The sequence below is a fragment of the Callospermophilus lateralis genome, chromosome 2, assembly GCF_048772815.1.
Source record: "Callospermophilus lateralis isolate mCalLat2 chromosome 2, mCalLat2.hap1, whole genome shotgun sequence".
Classification (NCBI taxonomy): Eukaryota; Metazoa; Chordata; class Mammalia; order Rodentia; family Sciuridae; genus Callospermophilus; species Callospermophilus lateralis.
Genome location: NC_135306.1, coordinates 13,954,357 through 13,979,734, shown reverse-complemented (window position 1 = coordinate 13,979,734; position 25,378 = coordinate 13,954,357). Strand labels below are relative to the sequence as shown.

General features: G+C 44.0%; 1 protein-coding gene across 6 annotated transcripts in view; it reads right to left on the bottom strand.

Annotated features, from left to right (window-relative positions):
* The window catches only part of Cdk5rap2 (CDK5 regulatory subunit associated protein 2), a 186,539-nt gene that overhangs the window by 122,326 nt on the left and 38,835 nt on the right, over positions 1-25,378 (bottom strand). For 4 of the 6 annotated variants that reach the window (XM_076845603.2, XM_077108812.1, XM_076845608.2 and 1 more), the window contains exons 6-12: positions 20,407-20,530; positions 17,463-17,617; positions 12,855-13,017; positions 11,643-11,696; positions 10,693-10,812; positions 8,087-8,188; positions 1,739-1,957 (exon numbers count right to left, since the gene is read on the bottom strand). In XM_076845603.2, coding sequence (XP_076701718.1) covers positions 1,739-1,957; positions 8,087-8,188; positions 10,693-10,812; positions 11,643-11,696; positions 12,855-13,017; positions 17,463-17,617; positions 20,407-20,530 — 937 coding nt within the window. The remainder of the gene's footprint in view (positions 1-1,738; positions 1,958-8,086; positions 8,189-10,692; positions 10,813-11,642; positions 11,697-12,854; positions 13,018-17,462; positions 17,618-20,406; positions 20,531-25,378) is intronic. The other 2 variants (XM_076845605.2, XM_076845606.2) reach the window with 1 other exon arrangement.

The window sequence follows — 25,378 nt, the reverse complement described above, 5'->3', positions numbered from 1 at the left end:
TCCAGTCTTACCCCTGTCACTCAACTCATGTGTCATCTCCTCCCAGAAGGTCTCCCTGGCTACTCCAGGCCACTAGGATCTTCTACACAAGTATACAGTAAGTTACATGAGTTAGTCTCAATGGTAAACTGCTTTACACTTTGTCATGTATAAGATTTCATCTTCCTTAGAAAAGTAAAACCTTCAGAAGCTTCACCTGGCCTCCCATCAGCAGCTAAACCAGATGCATTTGATGTTCAATAACACTGACAAATTCGGAAACTGGCCTGCTCATGGCAGGCAATAATCCGGTATACTCTACTACTGCTGGTGGCAGCCTGAGTTGAGCCAGTCCTCTGTACTAATATCTGGCTGCATAATTAACCAATATAAAGATTTGCACCATATGACTTAGTAATCTCATTCTTCAGAATCTGCCTGAGGGATATCAAGAAAAAATGATTTTATGCCCAAAGATATTCATTGTGGCATTATTTAAACAGCAGAACTATCCAACAAAGGAGGAAATCATTAAGTCATCATGTGAAAGCCATCAGTGAAAGAGTGTGCACCGCTGCACGTGATCACTGTGGAGCCTCGCAGAAGGAAGTTGCCTATGATAGAACGAGTGCTCCAAAAACACGGTATAGGATTTAGTCTCTGATTAGACAGAGCCCAGGAGCATCCCCACTGGAGGGGAAAACTGGAAACAGCGTTGCTTTGTTAAGGTGGTAAAGTTGTAGCTGACATTTTCTTATTTCTCTAAACTTCCATTACTGCTCTCTTAATGGTTATTAAAAATGTTATTAAAATACACAAACATTTGTACTTCAATTCTCTGTTCAGTCTTAACATTAGGATTTCACCTAATCCTGGCAGCCCTGCCAAAACCAACCCCAGAGAACAAACCAGTGATACCCAACGCTCTCTTTAGAGCCCTGTGCTCTAACGACTGCCAGCCTCTGGAGCAGGTAATTTAATTAACCTGAGTGTCAGTGATCACTCCGACTCAGGCCCTGTCCTGCCTGATGGCACCAAGGCTGGGTGTCTGGCTGTGACTCTCAGGAGGAATTAAATTAAAAGATGCTGAATACTTACATTTTGATAGAATTAAAATTCAATAAGCCTACCAAATTGACAGAGAATTTTTAGATGCTAATACCCAATGCTGAATGGAATGAAGCCTTTTAAAAAGATGACACAGAGAAACCTGGGACAATCTTTGTTCCAGGACAATTTGAGTCTATAAAAGTCTTTAAAATATTCACTGATTGGCCCGGTAATTATACCTTTATCAAAAAAAACCAGTGGCTAAATATTATTCACGTAAATACTCATGTAGAAGGATGTTTGCTGCAGCATTTGTTACAAGGCAAAAAAAGTAAAACGACCTAAAGGCTCTACACTAAGGGACTATTCAACACACTACGGCACCTCCGAGTCATGGAAAAACACGCTGAAACAAAAACTGTGTTTCTCAAGAACAATCATGCAAAGAACCAACACTGAATCAAAAAGGGCCTACAAACTGCATTCTCACCTTGATACCAATAGTGGGAGGCAAAGAGAAAACTAAAAGGACTGAAACAGCAGATAGTTAAGACTGGTGGTTTCTAGGTGAGATGATGATGAGTGAAGTATTCTCTGTATGTTCTTCCCATTTTTCTATTTTCTGCACTGAATATCTCCCTACAACCCAAACAGCAGCACAAGGCAGGCCAAACGCACCACCCACCATCAGGGGCCGGGCGCCTCTCACCTGGATGGTGCGGGCTCCCCTGCTCCCCTCGCAGCGGGCTTCCTCCAGGTCCCTCTCCAGTCTCGCCTTCTCCTGCTGCAGGTCACTGAGCTCCTGAGTGACCTTCTTAATGCTCCTCCGCAGTCTGTGGTTCTCCGAACTCTTAGTAAGGTTTTCTGAGCGCAGCTCAGCCAAGAGGGCTTCCTTTTCTGTCAGAGCAGCCTGGGAGCCTTCAGATCCCTAGAAAAGAAGGGAGGGGGTGAGCTGATTTTCATGCCTCATTAAACAAACCAGGAAATCTGTTCCTTTTTCTCCTTGGGGGGAAAAAGGAAAAGAGAAAGATTAACATAGACAACATTCAGGTTTCAAAGCACAAACAATATGAAGATTTTGGACTAACAGAAGATGTTTATGTTATGATCAGATATAAAAGAAAGCCTATACTTGTGTAGAAGAAGTATTTTTGAACAAAAGAAAACACAAAATGTTAACAGTAAATAACTTTAGTGGGGTGAAGATATAGTAGGTATAGTTTATTTTTTCTTCATTTCTCTATATTTTCAAATGTTCTGAGGTAAGTGAACATGTTACTTTCATAATGACAAAAAAAAAATGTCATTTTTAAAAAGGAAGAAAATCAGCAGCTTCACAGCTTCACTTGAAAAGCAGTGATGGATCTAAGCACTAGCTGTTAAGATGGCTTAAATCCAGAGGACGACAAGGAGAGGTCAGCATGGTAGTTCCAAGGTCACTTTGAAAGGCTATAATTTCAGCAAAGTCCAAGAGTTTGTCAAGAACACCTTTATTTCATTAATACACTGTTCACCTGAAAAACTGCATTCGTGATCACAAACATGAAAAAAAAAAAAAAAAAAAGCCATGACCCAGCAATAATTAAAGAGAGCAAATTAAAACAAGTTCTCAGATATCAAGCAAGACTGTTTTAATGGGATACTCAGGGCTGGCAAGTTTGTGTGAATGGCACAACTCTTCATAGTTGTTCTTGAATAGCCAGACATGCCATCATGGAACAGTGGTCCACTTTATTCTGAGATATACATAGCCCTTGCTGCTCTGCCACTGTGACTTATTTTTAAAAGGTCATATTTCTTTCTCTTCTCTACCTGCTTCTCCCTAATCTCTCCCCCTCTCTAATCTCAGGGGAACAGATTTCCTTCCTTCCCCATCCCAGGCAGAGTTATCTGTCCTTGAGAACACAGGAACAAAGTAATGCAGACTCTGGGGATGGCACCAGAAGGTCTCAGAAATAACTGCCTCCCAAATTAACAAGTGAATTACAACTCTGGACAGAGAACATGTGGAACGTAGCCTTTGGATCTCAGCCTCTGGGACAGGAGTCCTCTATGTTTCTCCTTTGCTGGCAAAGCAATAAAAACTTTTCTTTTCCTCAAAACTGGGTCCTCGTTATTGGATTGGCATCAGGGATAAGGACCAAGCTTTTGGTAACACCCAGAAGCCAGGAAATATATTGGGAGAAATGTAAATAAATATAACCCTAGATGGACAGATTGATACATACATCGAGTACATCTGTATAGCATAAACACGTTCACACTCATCCCAGTAATTCCATTCCTTGAATTGAATCTCAGAAGATCCCAAAATATGGGGGAGGGGGGGTATTTACAAAGTCATTCATCAGTCCTTGTCCCCAATACCAATCTAATAATGAGGACACATTTTGAGAAAAAGAAATTTTATTGCTTTGCTAGGGAAGGAGAAACACATGAGGATTCCTGTCCCAAAGGCTTAGATTTTGCCCATCAAGGGGAACAGAGGATTTTTAAAGAGGTAATCCAAAGGCTACATTCCACATGTTCTCTGTCCATAGTTGAAATTCACTTGTTAATTTGAGAGAGAGTCATTTCTGAGATCTTTTGGTTCCATCCCCAGAGTATGCATGATTTTGTTCCTACGGTGGGTGTGTGCTCAGGGACAGATACCTCTGCCTAGCATGGGGAAGGAAGGTGATCCTGTTTCCCCTGAGATGAGGGAAGAGCAAGGAGAGAAGAGAAAAAAACATGTCCTTTAAAAAATAAGACACAGTGGCAGAGCAGCAAGGGCTATATTCAAAGCATAAAGTGGACCAATGTTATATTATCACTTATAATAGTAAAAAATAAGAAACGACTTAAATATGCAAAAATAAAGTATGATGAATATGCACAATGAAATCTGAAAACTACATTTACAAAGAATCAATAACATGGGAATATATCCAAGTTACAGTGTTATACAAAAAAAATAAAAAACCTAATTTTAAATGATGTAAAAAAATCTATACATAAAAGAAAGTCTAGAAGAAACACATTAAAACATCAATATTGAGTGGGTCATTTCCAGATTTCTTCTTTTTCTTTCTAATCAGGGGAGGAGTGGAAGCATATGTAATCTTCTAATCAGGAGAAAATAAAACTTTTTAATAAATCTGTTCTTTTACTTTGACTAATATGCAAAATTAAGAATTCAAAAGGAGCTGACAGTTGAATTCTCAAAAGCTACAATTCAGACTTGAATAATAGCTCCAGCTTCTTGGCCTTTCCAGGCCACAGGTGTTCAGGTGTCAACCCAGTTGTTCAGGAAGTGGACTACAACCACGGTGAACCTGGGGGCTACAGACCTCTGCTGTTTGAGAGCCACCTAAACCCAGTCATCGGGCCTATGTCCCCCTAATTGCTTATTTGACACAGAGCAACATGAAATGAGAGTGACCACCAATCAAACTTCAATGTAAGTTTATGAAAGCTTCCGGTTTTATTTCTTTGGAAATTAATAAAAGGTGGGAAACCTAGGTCAAAAGGCCAAAAATATTTTTTTAAATGTCTATGACATCCAGGCATAGTAATGCACTCCTATAATCCCAGTAACTCCGTAGGCAAGAGGAATGCAAATTCAAGTTCAGCCTCAGCAAATTAGCAAGGGCCTAACAACTCAGTGAAACTCTGTCTCAAAATAAAAAATAAAAAGGGCTGGGGATGTGGCTCCACGGGTAAGCAACCCTGGGTTCAATCCCCAATACCCCTCCCCCACAAAAAATGTTTAAACTCAACAAATAAAAGAAAGTATACAATGATTGTTAAAATTCCTCTTGAACAACAGTTACAACTCCCCTTTTGTGCTTTATTAAGCACTGATTTTATAAAAGGAGCTAAACAAACACTTTTACATACAGGGTGTCTCTCTTTTTCATACCAACTGCAAAAGTACACATTTCTGTGCCCATTTAAATAACAAGTTGAGAACTACTAAATGACTAGTCTGTCTTCAGACCACAGTGACTAGATCTGGGATTCAAATGACTCAGGGCCTGTGTTCTTTCCACAGCACTGCACTGCCCTGCCCAGATCAGTGAGGATTCCAATGAACTCAAAGAAAAAAGAAAAAAGAAAAGAAACAAACAAGAATGAAAACAAGGAAAATGAGTTGGGGGTGGGGGTGGAGGTTAGAGACAGGAACATCAATTAAGCACTTGTTAAATGTGCCTAATTTTGATATTAACAGTTATTATCAAGCAATGAAAGTTCTACAGGATTTCCACATAAATAGGAATGGTGAAACTTCTTTAAATATCTAAGCTTAAAGAATTTAAATGCATTGATTCTACTCATTTCATAACACTGTCCACGTTGAATTTTCCTTAAATGGCTTTTTGATCTACTTCTCTGGAGGGCTTTCTACCTTTTTCTGAATGATGCTCAATGGCAACTATTTGGTCCAATTAAACATGGTCAGAAGCTAAAGGCCAAATATAATCTTAAACAAACCACCCTTGCCAACTGTGTAGAAACATGTTGAGCTCAAAAGGGAGAGAGTCAGAGCCCTGGGTTCAAGGCCAGCTTCAGCTGTGTGACCTGGGAGGTGATGCTAACTTTGACAACTGAGTAAAGAATTCAGACATCTATACCACATGTGACTCAACTGTCTCAAAATAAAAAAGACTGAGTGCATCTATATATATTACTGTGGCAAGAATATTGGGTAAAGAAAAGAAAAAACACGCAGGTCTGTAATCCCAGCAACTTGGGAGGCAGAAGCAGCAGGATCACAAGTTCAAGGCCAGCCTGGGCAACTTAGTGAAACCCTGTCTCAAAATAAAAAATTAAAAGGACTAGAGATGTAGCTCAGTGGTTAAAAAAAAAACTGGGTTCAATCCACAGGATCCAAAAAAATGAATAAATAAATAAAAAGTAAAAATAAACTTCCTACAATATGCATTTCAGTTTTATAGTTAGAACAGGGATGCCATTTCCAATTTGGAAATAATTTGTTTAATTGGGTTTGGAAGAACGCCAGGCAGCCCACACTGCAGCTCACACAGAGTCATACCTGGGATCAGAATTCACGTCTCGGTGCATCTGTGCTTGGGCAGCCACTCCAAGGCTTAACTATCACTTGCTGTCACTTCAGTGTCAGGCTTGAAGCCAGCCCCGTGAACTTTGGCTCTTCTACTACTGCTGCAATTAGTTCAGAGCGTGTGCTATCCAAAAGGCCCCAAGACATGGAAGAGACACTTTACACGTCTGTGAAAACCATGCACATACCTCAAACAGAAAACCAGTATATGTGTACTGTGTACATTTACTCACAGAGAAGTAGGAAAAAACAGGCTTTGGAGACAGATTTGAATTCAAATCCTGCCACAAACTCTCTACCATTCACAAACACACTATCTTTTTGGATAAAGGTTCAAAGAAGGTTCTCCAAACAGCCCACCTGACATACATAACCCCAGGAGTTACAACAGTCCCTGAGCCCTGTGCGCTGCAAGACTTAAATATTCTGAAAGTCTTTCAACTAGGACTAAGAGTTATTAAATTAATAAATGTATGCAATAATTCTGGGAAACATTTAAATTCATAAGACTCCTTTCTTTTCTTCAAGGCCCAACATAATAAGTAAAATACTCCAATCTTATAAGAATGTCGGGTCTCTGGCTATCAATTGCCAACATATATTTTTTTTTTCTTAAGCAATGGAAAATTGGATGGTTTTCCCAAGGATTCAGCTTTTAAAGCTTGTTATTTTCTAAGCTAGGGGAGAAAAAACAGAGTGAAATGTAATTGCAGCTCCATTTCATCAAGTACTGTCAACACAGTAGGAGAGGGCAAGTCTGAGACTCACAAAAGCAGAGGTTTATCTAGCATACCATGATTTAAACCAAATTACTTCAATTATTCTTATTGTGAACCAAAGCTCTGCAAAAGATAAGGAAGGGATGTGAAGATTAGGAATCCACATGCCCTGGATTTAACTCCTAACTTCCACCTTACAACCACAAGAGCACTGGCGCAAGGACAGGAAGAAGACCCTGGGCAGCATGGACTTACTGGGCTGGCGGATTCCTTACATCCTGAGTCATAGGTATAAACTGTTTCGGGAAACCAGAAACATGGGAAGAAAATTCTTATTAAATAGTTAAAGAGCACAAAACTGAAATTAGGAAGAGAGAGACAGACAAAGGGGAAAATAGGAGTCCCTCTAGTACAATGTGGTAGGGCAGCAAAAGAGAAAAGACCAGCCATAAAAACATCAAGACCTCTGGAACCAAAACTCAGAAGGAAGAGGTGGGATTGAAGCAGCCAGGTGAGGGAAGGTTTGGGATGGCAGGCAAAAGCTCAAGCTGGGCAATGAGATTGACTCAAACCCCAGCTCTGTCACTTACCAGTGTAAGGACCCTAGCAAGTTACTTCAATCTGTCAACCTGGACTTCCTCAGCAGTAAAACAAGATATTAACAGTGCCTACTTCACAGAGCTGCTGGACAGATAACTGAGATAATCTATGGGGAGCACCTAGCAGGGCCTGGCACAAAGTATGTGTTCAATAAAAGCCTGCTGTTATTCACAATCACTGCATTTAAATCCTGGCCCTACAGTTTGCCAGCTGTGTGGCAGTGAACAAGCTACACACCCTTGCTGAGTTTTCAAAAACCTCACAAATATAAGGTGAGGATGATTACCTTCCCCACAGGGCTGGGGAGATTACATGAGATAATCCACATACACTGCACTAATACTCGGCACAGAGTAAACTCAGCACTGCAACTCTGGGCATAGTTATCACTGTTATCACACTGAGGAGCTAGAGAAGCTCCCAAAGCTGGCAGAGAATTTCCCCTTAAACAGACTGAGCTGATTCTATCACTAAAGACCACCCACAGCTCTCCTTATTTAAATCATCCAGGTTCCCTTCGGCTGCAAAGCCCTGACCTCATCCGGAGTTAGGATAAGAGACAGTCCCAAGGCTGGGAGTGCGGCTCAGTGGCAGAGCATGAGCACTGAGCATGAGCACTCAGTGCCTAGCATGCCTGGGGGGGTAAAGACACCCTGAAATTAAAGTGAACACTCACCTGGCATTTCAGGATCTGTGCTTCCTGTGTTTTCTGCAGGGCCTCTTTGGCCTCAGCAAAGGTAGAACTGAGCTCTTTGATTTCAGAGTTAAGTTCTTCAACCTAGCAAAAAGTAAGGAATGGCAGCCAAATATATAACTGGGCTCTCCTCTCTGCTCAGCCCAAATGCTCTTCCTGCTCAATTGTATATACAAGGGCTCTGTGGTCAGAAAATACCTGAGTGAGATTTCTAGCTGACTAGCTGGATGAATTAACCTCTTTAAGATCCAATTCTCTCAACTTCAGCTATGGTTCATGTGTTGCAAACTTGGTCCTCAGTGTGGCAACACTGGGAGGCGAGTCCTTTAAGAGGTGTAGCTCAGTGGGAGATCCTTACATCAACTGGTCCTTAAGTCAGCTCTTAGGAGGGACTCTGGACTCCTAGTTTCTCTATGACTTCCTGTTTGGAGATCTCTTCCTCTTGACCATGCTCCTACCAACCATCATTAGGCCCTCAAGAAAGGCTGAACGTATGGGGCTGCCTTTAAAACTGTGAGTTAAATAAACCTCTTTTCTTGATAAAGCTACCCCACCTCCAGTACTTAATAAGATGAAGTTACCACCACTCACCCAACTAAAGAGTTGTTAGAGTTAAATGAGGTAATATGCACTGGTGCTCAAATGGTGCTTGGCTCATACCAGGTGTTACTACTATTACTGGCCACAGAGATGACCCACCCAACCACCTGGCCTCGCTAGTCCCAGAATTTCATCTTCTAGTGACCGCCTCCTATACCCTAGGGTCAGCTATGAACTACCACGACCACACCTTATACTTTGCTAGCACCCAGAACTGCTCCTCAACACAGTGAGATCTCCAGCTTCAGCTGGGCCCTGAACTTCCAACACATGACAAGAATGGTGGCTGCTATTATTAGAAGCCAAACCTCTGTTGCACCAAACTCCTGCATTCCTTTAGCTTTGTCAGCACCTGTTTCCTGCTCAGGCTCCTACTCCTGCAACCATTCCTGCTGATTGCTTTGTGCGCTCCTGACCCTGTCCCTGAAATTCTGCAGTCCCCCGCAATCTCACCTTCAGCCTCCTTTCCCATTCTACTCTCTCCTTGGGTAAACGGGCCAACTCTCGGATTTTAAAGCCCACCTGCAGACAGGGGAGTGACTCCAAGTCAGTTCTTCAGGTTGACCATGCTCTCCACGCTTTATAGACTTGCAGATCCATCTGCCTCCTGGACAGCTCAGCCAGGGCTCCCAGACCAGTACTCTCTAAACAGCCCATCACCCCCACCACCGCCCCAGCTCACCACAAGACTCCATTTTCTATGCTATGGTCTGAGCTGGCAGCACCCCCAGGTCCCTAGACATGCAAGTCAGACACCTAAAGTCACCCTTGACTATCCCTTATCTGAAGTCCAACATCTAACATTAGATTTCCACAACCTTATTTCTAATTTTCAATTACGACTCTCACCAGGGCTCCTGACCTCTCTGCCTCCATTCTCTCCCTCCTGTAATTTACTCTCCAAATATTGCAGAGGCCTCTCTAAAAGGAAAATGGGACCACACCCTCCTACCCAAGAGCCCCCGGTGGCATGCCCCCTGAGCAGCTGAAAATACGTTTAGTCCCCTCCTCTGGCTGCCCCTGGCAACCAGTCCAGCTTCTTCTTTCACCTCACACAAGTTCTCCACTCTGTGTTCGGGCAGCCCCAGGCTGGTTTTGGTGCCATACACACACCCTGGCCTATAATCCTGTTATGACTTGACGAACATTTTCCCTCTGTCCAAAATGGCCTCCCATCTCTGCCTTCCTTCCCATCTATCACCCACACTCTCCTTCTTTAAAATTCAGATCAGGATCTGCTACCCTAAGTACACTCCCTGTGCCCCACATCTACACCTAATCTGAACCGAGTCCCCCATCTTCTGCCACCCCAGTCCCTGCGCTTCCCTCAATCACACCCATCACTCTTGGCTCTGCACTGGACTTGCGAGCAGAGCTGGGTGTCCCCTCCATGTGGGGCCTAGCGCCTAGCATATCACTGGGACACAACTGATAGCTCCAATGACAAGAAGACAGCCATCAGCCATCCCCTTGGATCCCAAAGACAACCAACCAGATGGTTCTTTAACTGGTCCAGTCACAGGCTCATCAACTCCTTTATCTCAATTTTCTACTATCCATCAAAAGATCAGATCTTGACTACAACTGTCCACCAGGGCAACCACTAACCACATGAGTTGTGCCGAGTATGGACCGAGATGAACATCTGGACTTCAAACTCTGGGGGAAAAGGCTAAATGTCTCATTATGACCTTTGTTTTATTGATTTTATGCTGAAATGATATCTGGGACGTATATATTATTAAAGTTAACTTTACATGTTTCTTTATACTTCTTTTCATGTGACTATTAGGAAATTTAAATTACATGTTTAACATATTTTTCTTGGGCGCACTGGATTTCCAATGAAATAAAGGATCCTTTCCCCACTTTTTATACTATCTCAGCTCTCTTATGTACTTTTTACCTAAAGCTAAAAATTCAGGGTAGAACAGGCCAGTGACAGAAACTAATAAAGAAAAATCTCACCTCAAGTGTATCAGACATACCTCTTTTTCCTTTGATTTTAATGCCATGGTTAGGCCCTGAATGGCTTTATCCCTCTTTAAACTATTTTTCTTCTCTGTAGCAATTTCTCTTTCCTTTTCTCTCAGGTCCTTCTGAAGTGCCTAAATTAGATTAGAAAAAGATTCACTAAGTTGATACGTTGCAACCAAAATGCACTGTAAATATATCTTTAAGAGCACACTCAAATGCAGTTATTCTATCTTATTCCTGTCAACCTGTGATTAATGTTTCCAAGTCGAGCTGAACGCAGTGGCATCAGCTCCAAGTTACTGTGCTACTGCTCTCGGCAACAGGACTGGGTGAAGGGAAGGGGATCAGATCAACTGAGATGATGACAGCTATTCCTACGGGAAGGACTCCAGTGCCTCCCAAAATCTGAATACAGTCACATCAGAGTCTTTGAACTGTACCAGGTTATTTGGAGGGAAATAACAGATCATTAATTTCATTCCTTAATGCTACAAAAGCTAGCAGAGAATCTGGTTTGATGGAGACTAAACTACACATTTACAGTGTAAGTTTATTTCTAAAGATAATCACTGCTGCCTCCCTCCTGGGTTGCTGTAAGGGTCAAATGAGGTAATGGACATGAAAGCACTTTCTATGCTGCGGGCACAACACAAATCCTGCTACCATGACTGGGGGAGCCTGTGGATTGGCAGGTCTGAGTCCTCACCATAGTCTAATCAGCTATGTGAACCTGGACAAGTGACCTCACCTTCCTGGTCTCAGATACCATATCTGTAAAACAGGACTGTCTACACAGAGTTACCACAAAGATTGAGAAACTCCCTCTAAAGATTCTTAAATTTAATGGCACCCAGGAGCATTCAATAACTGACAGCTGATGATACACAGAATTGTCTATCACACTTGGAATAAAACAAGAAGCAAGAATAGGAGAAATCTTCAACAAAATGTATCAACACACCTGGATCATTTCTTCAAAATGACTTCTCTCCTTCTGATGCTCCATTTGTGCAGCCTAAGAAAAGATATTCGTTAGACCCAGAGAGACGGCAACCCAATAGCTTCCCTAAAACAAGCAGAATAAGCACCTCATGAACCTACTTTTCCCCATTGCTGTGGCATTCATTAAGTCAAGGGTTCTCTCCTTTTCTCTGCCCCGTGGAGTGCAAAGGAGGCTTAAAAGGAGGAGGAGGAGGCAATGTCATTTCCTGGCAAGGCTAAAGAACTCACTGATAAGGCAGAGACAAAGGCCCTGCTCCATAAAGGAACCAAGACCTCCACAAGCACCCAGAACATGCCCCACTGTGAAGCCCCTGCATGCAGCAGCCACCCTTGCTCCAGCAAGAATGGAAGCTCTAGTGGCTGGGGATGTAGCTCAGTGGTAGACCACTTGCCTAGCACATGTGAGGCACGAGGTTTGATCCTCAGCATCGCATAAAAAGAAATACATAAAATAAAAGTATTGTGTCCACCTACAACTTAAAAAAAAAAAAAAAAGAAAAGAAAGAAAGAATGGAAGGTCTAGATCAAGACCCGCCTGCACTTCCTGGCCCTGACCTCCCTCTTCCACACAGCAGCTGTGGAGGCCACCTAGAGTCAGGGCAGGGGTCTAGGGGTTTGGGGTCAGCTACCAGTAACCCACCTCTTGGAGCCTAGAAAATTTAATAACTCAGCTCTGAGTCTGGTTCTAAACCAAAAGGGGACGGGGATCTCCTCCTGGACAGGTGGCTGGGAAGACTGAATGAGGTGATCCACTGAACCCCTCGCATGCCACCAGGCCCAGCAGGGCTCACTTCCGTCCCCCCACCACCTCTGGAGTTTCAGACCAAAGCTGGCCTCAAGCCTGCCTCTCACCACACAGGTTAAACAGACAAGCATAACGCACCACTGTTCTACTCTAAGAAAGCCCAACGATGAAAACAGAGTCCGCAGGCAACAACAGATTAATACACGATGAGACAGACCAGCGGGCACTGTTTTTCTAACCAACTCTTCATGTGAGAGGGGAGAGAAAATGCCAGGTTCTGACAAAGGCTGTTTCTGGTGATTCTTCGCTCACAGGAACTCATATTTGGAAGCTGACCATGTATGAACCACACAGAATGAAGGCCAGTCCATCTCCCATAGAGTGGTAGGATCTGGTAAAGCGCCCCCTGGTGCCCTGACACTTCACCTCGGCATCTCTCTCCTTTTCCTCCCTCAGAGCAGCAGAGTGTCTTCGGAGCTCTCCAGATGACACATTCTCATCAAGACATGCCGTCTGAGATTTCTCCTCTTCAAGGCACTGAATTAAAGCTTCTCTGCTCTTCAAAGACAGCTTCAACTCCTCAATCAGTCTAAAAGAGAACAAAATTTAAATATTAATTCTATGCTGTTCTCTTAGCTCAGTGGAGCAGGAGGAGGCAGGAAATGGAGCCAGACATGTTCAAAATAGACAGGTCCAGTGACTAAACATAAATAAAAACACACCTTGCAGATCAGATGTCAAAGGCCAGAATCAGTATGACGTTAATAGGTCCCCTTGCCTCTAGCCTGGCCCCAGTGAATCCAACTCTGGGCAGCCACACTGGTCAGATCACACCCCAATTCAAAGACCTCAACTGCCCCCACCAACTGCAGTGGATTAATATTTTTCTGGGTAAGAAATCCTGCCTCCAAAAGAAGTCTGTCCAAACACAACTGATGGAAAGCTGCTCTGGTGAGTGTGGAGAAAACAAGGGGATTCCTTCACAGCTCCTCAGGGCAAAGCTTTTAAACACACTGACTTTCAAGTTAAAGGCCAAACTCTTGGACAAGATATCCGAGCCTCAGTCTCATCTCAAAGGGAACCATTACCCTCCACCGCTAGGTAGTAGCCTCACTTCCAGCTCTCTCCCAAACCAGACTGTGTGCTTCCATCCCTTTGAATAAACTGCTCCTGGAATGTCCTTCCCAGCCCTGCCCCAACCACTGCCATCTGTCCCACCAGTTCACACTGGTTAAGCATTTTCCCCTTAAGGAAAGCTTTGCCATCCACAACCTGAGTGGCCCCAACAGGGAGAAATGAACACATTCTTTTCTGAGCACTAAAGTCCCCATATCAACCGCTCCCCAACCACAGCAAGTCATCTGACCTCTCTGAGCCTGCATTTCCTTAGCTATGAAAGGGATAACTTGCTCATATGGACTGCAGTTAAGTCATTTAACACAACCCTCACAGCTCATGGCCTGTGGCAGAACTCAACAAATGACAGCTGTTACAATTACTACCTTTTTCAACATTCAACAATTAGCATTTTGTCCGAGGACCTCAGAAGAGGCTTTCTGTAGCTAAGCCTAGGAAGCAACTCAGTTTTAGTAAAAGAGTAAAGGATTGGAAACACAGCAGAGCATCCCTCTTGAAGCACTCAGCTCCCCCAGCTAAGGCTAGGAAGGAGACACAGCAGCTGGAACAGCTAGCAATGCACTGGGATGGGGCACCAGGCTGCACCTGCATGATGCCCCCAAAAATGTGGAGGGAGGAGTAAGACTGCCCTCTAGGGGTCTAGGTCGGAATCATCACATCATCAATGGAGAGGTAAAAAGTCACCCAACAATACACTTCTAAATGGATGCCTTGTATTGTATGTAATTTATAACTCAATAAAATTGATTTTTTTCAGTTACCAGAAAGCAAGTTTCAGATAGGGAGTGAAAAAAGTGGGGCAGGCTTGTGGAGTCTGAGGCCAACTGCAGGACTGGCTCATCCACAGGGAACAGCAGCTTCGACCCAGCAAGGAAGCATCTGGAGATTTTCAAGAGAAACTGGAAATCCAGACTTTTACATGAAAGTCTGTTTTAGATATTGGCAACTAATTCAAACTTTTTTTTTTTTTAAGAGAGAAAGAGAGAGAGAGAGAGAGAGAGAGAGAGAGAGAGAGAGAGAGAGAGAGAGAAATTTTTTTAATATTTATTTTTTAGTTATCGGCGGACACATCTTTGTTTGTACCGTGGTGCTGAGAATCGAACCCGGGCCACACACATGCCAGGCGAGCGCACTACCACTTGAGCCACATCCCCAGCCCAACTAATTCAAACTTAAAACTACTGTGTAGACCAAAGAAAAGACAATCTATCTGCAGGCCATATTCGACTTGCCGGGTCCGCAAATTTGACTGCCTTTAAGATTTGAATAGTTCAAAGGCCAGACTGAAGGAAATAAAGTAACTAAAACTACAACCTGTGTCTTTGAAAAGGGGTGGCGGGAGCCCAGAAGATATTGGCAGTGCCCACCCAAGTGAGGGGCCAGGCCTCAGGATCCAACTCCAGGCCCAACAGAGAGTCACTCTGGCAGATCTGGCACCCCTCTCACCAGGATGTAACCAGGGACCCCTGCTCCACTGCAGTGCTAACCTCTTGACCCCCACGAGCCTAGTAGGCAGGACTGATTTCAGAGAGGGAATACACAGATCTGTGTCCCCAGAGTTTCACCATAAAGATTGTCAAATCCTGAACACAAATCTGGAGTTGGCATCTGGCTGCCAGTCTCTGGCAGTGCAGCTGGGACACCTCTACCCGAGACAAACACATTCACAAGTCTGACAAACCAGATTTCTGTGCCCATCTAGACGGAACTACATGAACCCCAGGAAGATGAAGCCTTTACCAAAGCTCTGAATGACCACCCACATTCATGGGGAACCCACCAGCCGGACAAAAGTAAGTACTCAACCTCCCAAATTCCCTCTTCCCCCAGCAAACAAAACAAGAAATCATGCTTCCGCAGCAATGCGAACAGGGAATACTTATCGGGGACTCCACAATCAGGCTGTGTGACAGGCTTTGCACACACTACTCCCTGAGCTAGCACCCCCAGGATTCCTCCCTTGATGAGCCTTCCCTGCCCCTCGCCCAGCACAGGGCCCTGAATTTGCCTCTTCCACCCAGAGCTCCAAATAAACAGGACTGTGCTTCCTCTGTTTCCTATGTGCACCCCAGGCCGTGCTCAGCAGCTGGTTAAGGAATGAATCTACTCATCCTCCATCCAGCCTTGATCCATGTACAGACCCACCTACCTCCTCAGCCCCACTCACTCACTCATAGTCCTCAACCCACTGGGTCCGGAAAGAAAGCAGCATCTTCCCCCCCACCCCCCAACACACGTCTTCTTTCCCCTTCTTCCCCAACTCAGCAAACTGCACTCCCATCCCACAGCTGCTCGGGCTCCACCCCGAGGGTTCAGCCCAGCCTGCAGCCTTTTCCCCTAGCCCACATCCATTTGGTCATCACATCCCCCTACCTTCTCCATCTCTTCCTGTTCTCCACTCCAACCTCTCCCCCATGCTGGTCACATAACCTCCTGTTTGCAAGTCTGTCTCAGCCTGAGAACCAGTCTTATACCAGACCCAAAGGCAGCTTCTCTAAATTTAAACCTGATCCTGTCATGCTGCACCTCATCCCTAACTCTTCAGTGGCTTCTACATGCTCTTAGGATAAAACCCCACTCCAGAGAAGTTTCTCTTCCTAGCAATGTGATCAAGAAAAACACAGGACTCAAATAATAAGCCGAGATGGTCCCTACTCCCTCCACTGGGATCCACAGAGAACTCAGTTTCCTCATCACAAAACTTAATTTCAAAGCGAAGAAAACGCCACAGTGTGCTCAACAATGCTAGCTCCTCCAAACACAGAAGCTAGAGCACCTAAACATGGAGACCACGGGCTCTCCTCTTTCACAGGAAATCGTAAAAGGTTTTCTCATCTGATTTTTTCCAACCCATAAATGAAAGTAAGTAGCAGACACAAATCTCAAAAGATGGCACCCAGAGAGAAGTAAAAGCCACCGGCATTTGGACATAAGAACTAAACTACGTTGTGGGGGTGGGGGGTGTTTCAATGCAGGAGGCACCAGTGACTTTTTTTTTTTTAATAAAAGGAACTAGTCAGTATTCTCTGGATTAGTTCATTCACTTTGGAACAATTTCCATCGAATTCCAAACAAGCTTGACTCTTTGACAGATAGGTCACAGGTTAGCTAGTAGTCTCACTGACATTTAACTAACTCAACATTCCACTTAGTGACTACCAACACAGGGCAGGAGTATCAAAATGTAAGGTTCATGGTAACAAATAAAATGTAAACGTTCTCCTAACGAGTTTTTATCAAAAGCTTGGCTGTAAAATATGATGAGCACTAAAGATGGCCAAAAGGCCTACTGTCCACTGTTTCTCTGGACTCCAGCAGACTCTGTATCTAATTGACATTGTTCTGCTTTTGGCTCCCTGTACTGTACCGATTTGGGCCTCCTGCCAGCATTCAAAGATATGATGGAAAACAGGTCACACAAAATTCACTAGTATTTATTATGAGGATATGGTCACTTACTTTTCCCATGGAAAGAACCACAAGAGAAATTTTTCTCTGATAGTGCCAAGTATACAACTGGGCTTCCTCTGAGCTACTGGCTTGTTTTACCCTGGGAGGAATGCAAATCTCATGTCCACCAAAATTGTTTTTCCTTTTTTCCTTGGTTACCAGGAATCTTAAAGCTAACACTGAATGCTAGATTTAGTTATCTAAATGGAACTAACCCACGTGAATAGCTATCTACTGTCTCTGCCTCATGTTACATTCTATTCCTTTTCTTTCCTGCCCAATGTCATCCCCAGTTTGCTATCTTATTGTTTTGGAGATGTTCCAGTAAGCCACTCACAGTCTTGGGACAAGGAGGGAATAGAGGAAAAAAAGGGAAGGAAAGGAACAATCCTTTCCCCACGCCGCAGATAATGAGACGTTAGGATTTCACCAGGATGAGAGCCAGACCTGTCCTTCTCTTCCAGAACCAGGACCATCTCCAAGTCCCCCTTGTGCATCTTCTTCATCTCTGAAAGCTTGCTTTCCAAACTCAGCCGAAGAGCCTTCTCTGTTTCTGTTCCTGCAAAGGCCTTTTCCAGTTCTGCTTGGGCGGCTTTCACATCCTAGAGTTAAATTAAATGCATTTGATGCAATTTTTCAATACAATTGGGAACATTTTGAAAGGAAATTGGATTAAAATATAAATATTTATGACTTTTTCTCCGGCACATTTCCCCTCCCTGAATTGTACTATACATGGAAAGAATCAGTAATAAATACATTTGCCAGCCATTTTTCCCTCTTGAATCCTGAAGAGTAATAGGCATTTCCAATGGAAAAGAATCAACTCTACAAGAACTGTACTTTTGGTTTGAAAAATCAGATCAATATTTACAGCTTCAATGAGAACAAGGAGAAATGCACCTCTCAATACTAAACACACATAAATTCCAAAGAGTCACCATGATCACCACACAGATTCATCCCACCCCCCCACCCCCATTTCTTTTTAAGATAATGACTACACAATTCTAAAGTACATTTTCTAGATTTCCAAAGTGATTTAGGTGGTGAAAAACTCTGTGTTCTTCTTGAGAGCTTAGAGAATCCACCAAGAAAATTACATAAATCACCCATGCAGTGTCTGTGTTAGGGGAAAAGGCTCCAGTGCTCCCATGAGTGACCTAGGAGCAGGCCTAAATCTCCAACTATTAAAGCCCCCTGCCTCGAATTATATTGCAAAGATAAAATCAACTCAAACTGGGTTCAAAACCCAGCTTTCCTACTTATTTGTTATGTGACTTCAGATAGTCCCTTAACCTTTCTGAGCCCCAGCTTTCCAATCCATAGAACAGGAATAACCACTATCTCATCAAAGAGCTGCTGTGAAACTCTGTTAAAAACATGTTGCATCACAGGAAGCTCAAAAGATGTCGGCTTCCTTCTCCCTGCCCTTTCCCTCCACAGTAACCCCCAAGCCTGTCTCCCCAGGAGGCTTGCCTGTCAGTCTAATGAAAGCTGGCAAAAACCATCCCCCATATTCTAAGACAACAAACAATAAAGCCTGCTATTTACTAAGTGCCTATTAAATGCCAGGCTCTAAGCAAGAAGCTTTATTTATATCACAGTTGATCCTCAGCAACCCTAAAATGTTATAACCGAAACTGTACAGAACAGCATTCTAGAATGTAGGCTGGCAGCCAGACCACCGGACATGTGCACCCAGGACCTGGAGCTGTGACTCAGCCACTCTGCCTCCTTCATCATCTGTTTAAAAAGAAAGAAAGGAGAAAAAGGGTGGTAAAACTATTTGCCTCCTCAGTTTGCTGAAAGGATTAACTGGTCAGTGGGCACAGGCAATGGAGGGAGCCTCGCCCGCCAGCAGCCTCCGCAGATGCTGGTTCCCTCTACTCCACACAGCAGGCGGCACTCTTTTCACTTCACAGAAGCAGAGGCAAAGGAAAGGCAAATGCCTTGTCCAAGGTGACAAAGATAGGTTGTGGCACGCCAAAACACGGGGAAGCACACACTGGGGAAACCAGGAGGCCAAATCAAAAGCCACATCACTTCAAAGCAGCATAATTATATTTTCACACTCTCCAGAAAATCCTTCTTTTAAAGGTCCCCCTCGACCACTTTTGGCTTAGATAGTTTCTCGCTCTTTCTAAGCCTAACGCCTGTGTGGCCCAAGGGAAAGTAAGGGCTGATGACACAACCTGAGTGGCAGCTAGCTGCAGCTGCTCAATACAGACTCTGCTTTTAACATCCAGAAGTGCTTTTTGGAGCCATTTCTCTTTGCATCCACTAAAATGATACCAGAGTTCTGGGTAGAAAAATTGAGATCAAACTACTCCAAAGACCAGGAATTAAATAATTAGAATAGTCTGAGAATCCCTAATCAAAAAATCCAAACTCTAAATGCTCCAAAATCTGAAACTTTCTGAGTACCAACATGATGTCACAAGTGGAAAATTCCATATCTGACCTCATGTGACATGGTCAAAACACAAGCACACTAAAAATATTGTATAAAATTATGTACTTAAAGTATATATGAAATATATGTACTATATGAAATATAAATGGACTGCATATTGAGAATGAGTCCCACCTCCAAGATATTTTATTATGTAAATGCAAATATTCTAAAATCCAAAGAAAACCCCATATCCAAAACACTTTTGGTCCCAAGCATTTCAGATAAGGACGCTCAACCCATATTAGTTAATAATAGTTAAAATGGAGGAAAACTTTGTAACCCAGGACACACAGGATTTTTTAGCCAGGAAACATCCTGGCTTGCATCATAATCACAGGAAATACATAACTGAGAATGAGTAGAAGGAGAAGCTACACACAGGGCCTCAGAGAGAAAGGACAGTCAGTGGGCACTGGCAGGATGGTTGGATGAGGTCAGGCCAGAGGGACAGGGGCTGAACAGGCAGGCGATGGCTAAAGGCCAGGATTTCTGGTTCCAGGCTCAGCTAGCTTTAGGTAAGGAAGTCATTCCCCTTCTCTGGGCCTCAGCTTCCTCATCTTTATAATAAAGGGACCAAAATAGATAGTAAACAGAGTGGTGTGGTCAAAAGAGCACAGGTTCAAAACCCAGCAATTACAGCTCTAAATCTAGGATTTAACTTGGACCTGTTAATACTTCTTTCTGAACCTCAGGGTCTCATATACGAATAAAGACAATAGCAGCCAGTTTTCAGGGTATGATGGTTATGAATTATATATATAAAGTGTCTAAAATGGGGAGTAAACTCAGGAGATGCTCAATAAGGGTGAGGGTGCCTATAGCAACTGCTGAAACTCTTGACAGTCCAGGAACAACACTGTACCCAGCCCGTCACTCATCAAGCACAGTGTGAAGCACAGTGTGAAGCACAGTCCCTCGGGTCTGCAGACTTGCCCCTTCCAGAAGGAGTATCCTCTTGGTTAGGAGATCTTCCACCTGCTGCACCTTCTTCTGAGCATCTTCTTTCACCCGCTGAATTTCAGAGCCACCACCTTCAGCTAAGCTCTCAACTGCTTTGCTACAGAAAAAGTCAGAGGGCAAAACACATTAGGGTGAGAGTCTGAGAGTAACTTCAGCAGCTCCCCAAAGACATATTTGTTAGTCATTTCTCCCACCTCCCTAAGCCAAGATTCTTTTTTCTTTTTTTAATGTAATTTCAAAACACAGATAAGAAAAAGGTAAGACTCATGCACAACGTTGTCACTCAGGATAACTAAGTCAACATTTGAGTATGTAGCCTTTCAGACATTTTGTACACAAACAGAACCATTTAATACATATTAGTGAACTGACCTTATTACTTAATACTCTATAAACATTCTTCTGGGTCAGTAAGTAGAAATCTAGAGCATTATTTTAAAAGCTACCTATAAACTTACTGTATGAAATATAACATGATTTATTAAACCAATTGCTTATATTTTAAATATTTAAATTGTTTCTGATTTAACATGTTTGATAATACTCATAAAAATCTGAGATCAGTGGCTGGTATGAAATAAGCATTCAATAAGCATTAGTGCCATTGTTTAATATGCCAAGCAGTGTTATGATAAAAGCATCCTTGTATGTCTACCATCCATTGATTTCCTAGGGGTAGATTCCTAGAAAGGAAACTGGTGGGTCAAAGGGCAAGCACACTTTTAAGACTCATGAAGTTACTGCCTGAATATCCACCAGGAAGCTCTTGACCAGGCACACGTCATGTCCACCAGGGGTACAGGAAAGCTGGTCTAACAACCAACATGCCAAGGAGCAAATGCAACAAAAGTGCATCTGGAGGGCTAAGAAGCACAGTGTCACACTGTACCAGCAAGAGGGGACAGCACCTTACATACAGCTAGGTCCATCTGTTGCAGCTCAGGCTACCTCTCAGGGAAAAAAGAGGGAGACGACACAAAACATACAAGGCAACCACTGTGGCCCCTGGAATATCCCCACACATTGAGCAGTGTGGGGATAGCGCCCGGGCAGATGTGGGCCACAACCACTGACTCCACAATAAAACGCGTCAGACACAGATCTGCAGACTCAGACTGTGTCGGATCTCTAAATGATTACAGGTTTCCAGAGAGCAGGATAACAGAGGAAATGGCTCCACCTAAAGCTGTTTCTCAGAAAAACTGCAACAGAAAAAAATGTCTTCACCACTAGCCTCCCATGTCCTACTTTAGGGGTATATAAAATTTCCCCAACAGAGAACCCTGTGATCAAGCACTCACACATCCAGGCCATGTGACCGTTTTACCAAGAACAATGGAGAGTCAAGAGGGCCAATTTGCTGTCCAAGTCTCAAAAAGGAGTTGCCTGCAAATAAAGACCTTATTTATATCTGTTTTTTCCTTTCCCCAATAAGGCTGGAGAAGGCCCCAGGGTTGTGATATCATGTTAATGGAATTCAGTGTGAACAACTGCAAGTAAAGAGCATGGGCTCTGAAGCTACACAGATCCACTTCCACAGTCTCGCTCTATTCTAGTGCCAGTGTGACTCTGGGTACATTACCTAGCCTCAGTAAATTACCTGTTACCCCTTAGTTTCCTCATGTGAAAAATGAGATGATTACCTCTTAGAATTAATGGCTGACACGCGGGTGCCTCTTCCTCCATCTGAGTGCTCTGCACCGCACTGAGGCTGCTGCCTCTGAGGCTGAGCTGAGACCTCCTGCTGAGCTGCTGCAGGAGGTCTCCTGCCATCCCTCTGCTGGGCTCTGAGCTGGAATAGCTCACCGCACCCCCCCCCCAGCCAGAACCAGGGCCATCATTTCCACCTCCTGATTAATGCCATTAAGTATCCTCGGCAACCTCTCCCTTAACTCGTTTCAGTACTCGCGCAAACTCACAGTGACTTACAATCATTTCTATGGCCCCTCGAGGGGTATGAGAGAGGGCTAAAAGGATGCCAGACTTGCTCCATCCTGTGCCCTCCATCCTGTGCCACAGACAGAGGGTTTTTCTGGCCCCAAGTTCCTGCCACGGGTGGTTCACAAATGTCTTAGCCCTTGGGGCTTTATGGAGCCTCCACTATAAAATCGCTCCCCTCTTTAACCCCTGCCCTCACCCCACCCACCAGAGCAGAGCCTCCCTCCACCAGCTCCCATCTAACCTTGGCATTTTACAGCCTGAATCATGTACACTGTCAAGAGGCTGACTACAATTTTTAACAACTACTGGTATTATTCAGTTTGTTTGTGTTTTAGTTATACCAATAAAATATATTCCCAATAATAAATGTTCCAACTTTTCATTTATCATCTTTGTATTTTACAGTTACTGTAGCAATAAAATTTATACTCAGCAGTATGGTACAATTTTCCTCTGCTAATGGAATTATTATTTTTTGTTTGTGTTTTAAAGCTACGGAGATAAAATTTACTCCCAACAATATGACTGCTTTTGTTTTTAATGCCCCCTTATTGTAACTGATAAATATAACAATGGAAAATGAGCAAACAAATATGTTTACTTCACAGCAAGGCAGAGTGGGCTCTGGAGCCAGATCAGACCCAGCTCAGTGACCAACTCAGGCAAGTTTCCCCTCTCCTCTGAGCCTCGATTTTCTCTTCACTCAAATGGGAACACTGGCTGCCTCACATAACTGTTATGAAGATCAAAAGAAAAAAGCACATTAAGTGTTAGGAACAGGATTTGGGACAAAGTAGGATCTAGCTCTTGTTAGTTCCCTCCTTCTACCCTTGCTTTTCTTATAGAATCTGGGCTAACAGGTAGACAGGGAGATACAGGGAGATAAGGAGACTACAGGGAAATGGGTCTAATCCAGCTTTCTACCCAACACAAGAAAGAACCTTCTAGAAATACTACCCTCATTATTTTTTTTTCCCCAGTGAGCACACTAAGCAGGCACTCTACCATGAAGCTACATCCCAGCTCTCTTCTCATTACCCTGTATCCTCAACATTCTCTCGGGATTCTTTCCATTCTAATTATAGTTTTCAGGGAAAAGCAAGGGCTTTTCCTATAGCAGGTCCCATATTCCACTCCCACCAAAAATCATACAGCGGAAAAGAGAGCTGAGGGAAGCATATTGGCAAAAGTATCTTCCATCTATGCATGAAAATCAAAAAACAAAACCTGAAGCCTGGCGCTGTGCTCCATGATGGGGAACTCACCCTCGTTCCGACCTTTCTGACTAGGGCTTAGAACCCTTCCTGTTGCCAGGCCCAAATCCCCTCCTCTATAAAATGAGGGTACTCCTTGAGATTTGCTCTGCTCAGAATAATGATGGGATGTCAAGAGGAGTGAAAGTGTTCTTAACCTCAAAAGTGGTGTGCATATGGACTTATCGTTACATGTCAGAGTCTGAAGAGACTGACGTGGACTGGAGGAGCCTCGGTGACCCACATTGGAGCCTTTCCAAGGGCAAGGCAGTGGGAAAGGCACTGGGCTGGGGGGACCAAAAGGGGAAGAGCCCGCCAGGGCAAGGCGAGAACGCCAGAACAGGAGCACCAGTGGAGCCCTCAACGCAGCAGGGCAGAGCTGGTGGAGAGGAGGCTAAAGTGCTGAAGTCCCAGCGACGTTTCCGAGCAGAGCTCATGCTCTTACCCCAGGAGGCACCAGCCTTGCCCTCTCCTCCTCATTCACACCAAGGCCTGGGGGCTTGCCCGAGTGTCCTTCCCACCACCACCACTCAGCACCCGGTTCTCACCTCGCCCACTGAACAGCGTCCTAACTGACCTCCTTGCTTCCCCTTTGCTCCCCCCACCACCCACTTCCAGCACAGAGTGTGACCTTCTCAAGAGCAAAACTCTAGATTGTGTCACTTGCTCATTTGATCTTAGGGGAAAGACCAAAATCACTAGGGTCCTAGACTTCTCATTTCCTCAGACATATAAGCATTCCCTTCTCCTTCAACGCTTCTCCATCCACTCACCTGCCAATTCCTCCGTACGCCTCAGATTTCACTTCAAATGCCACCTCACAGGCTCATCTTCCCAGTTACGTACCTACATATCTACTCCCGCAACTATAAACCCCCACAGCTCCTTTATTTTCTCCTTATAGCTCTTTTTCCAATTTGCATTCATGCATTTACTGTTGTAAATACTTGACTGCCATCAGCTCCACTAGAACCTAAGCTTCATCATCACTTTGCAACCTCAGGAACCTTGTCCAGTGCAGCACACAACAGCTGACCCATCCAGCGGAGATAGCATCTGCTGGTCAGATGGCAAAGGGCCTTGAACACCAGCCTGGGCAGATTGAAAACTATATTCACACAAACTTGTGTGCAAGGCCCCGAGCACTCCATGCTGTGTGCTGTCCCTGAAACCTTGTCAACTGGTGTTTCCCTGTGCACATGCTCAGCTAATAACAAGGCCTGGTCAAGACCTGCAGGCCTGCAATGTACAGGAAACACACTAAATTCTATTATTGATCTCCAGGCCTAGGAAAGTAGATTTGCCTCACAGCTGAGAATGACATGCTTCCAAAAATAAACAAATAAATAAATAATAACAAAGACTTTTAATCTGCTTATATTTATTCATTTACACATTCAGAAAATGCTGCCTGTGTAAGTTTAGCATAGCTCAGAGGAGAAGCCCAGGCCTGGGAACCTCTAATCTGCTCAAAGCCAACAAGGACCAATGTCCAGCTGCCAGACTATGGCAGTGAGAGGAGCTACCCTGGCCTGGCATGGAGCAGCTGTGCCCCAAGCCAAAGAGCCCGCCACGCCCAGCAGGAGCTCTGCTTCCATGATAAGGGAGCATGCCCACTGAGCTTCCAGCCCGCCTCAGGGAGGCAGCCCTGGGAAGTCGTATTCCACTCTTGGAGGCAAATCAAGCCCCACTTTACCCCCAAATGCCCTCCATCACTGCCCCTCCACACTCCACTCATTCACAAGAATATA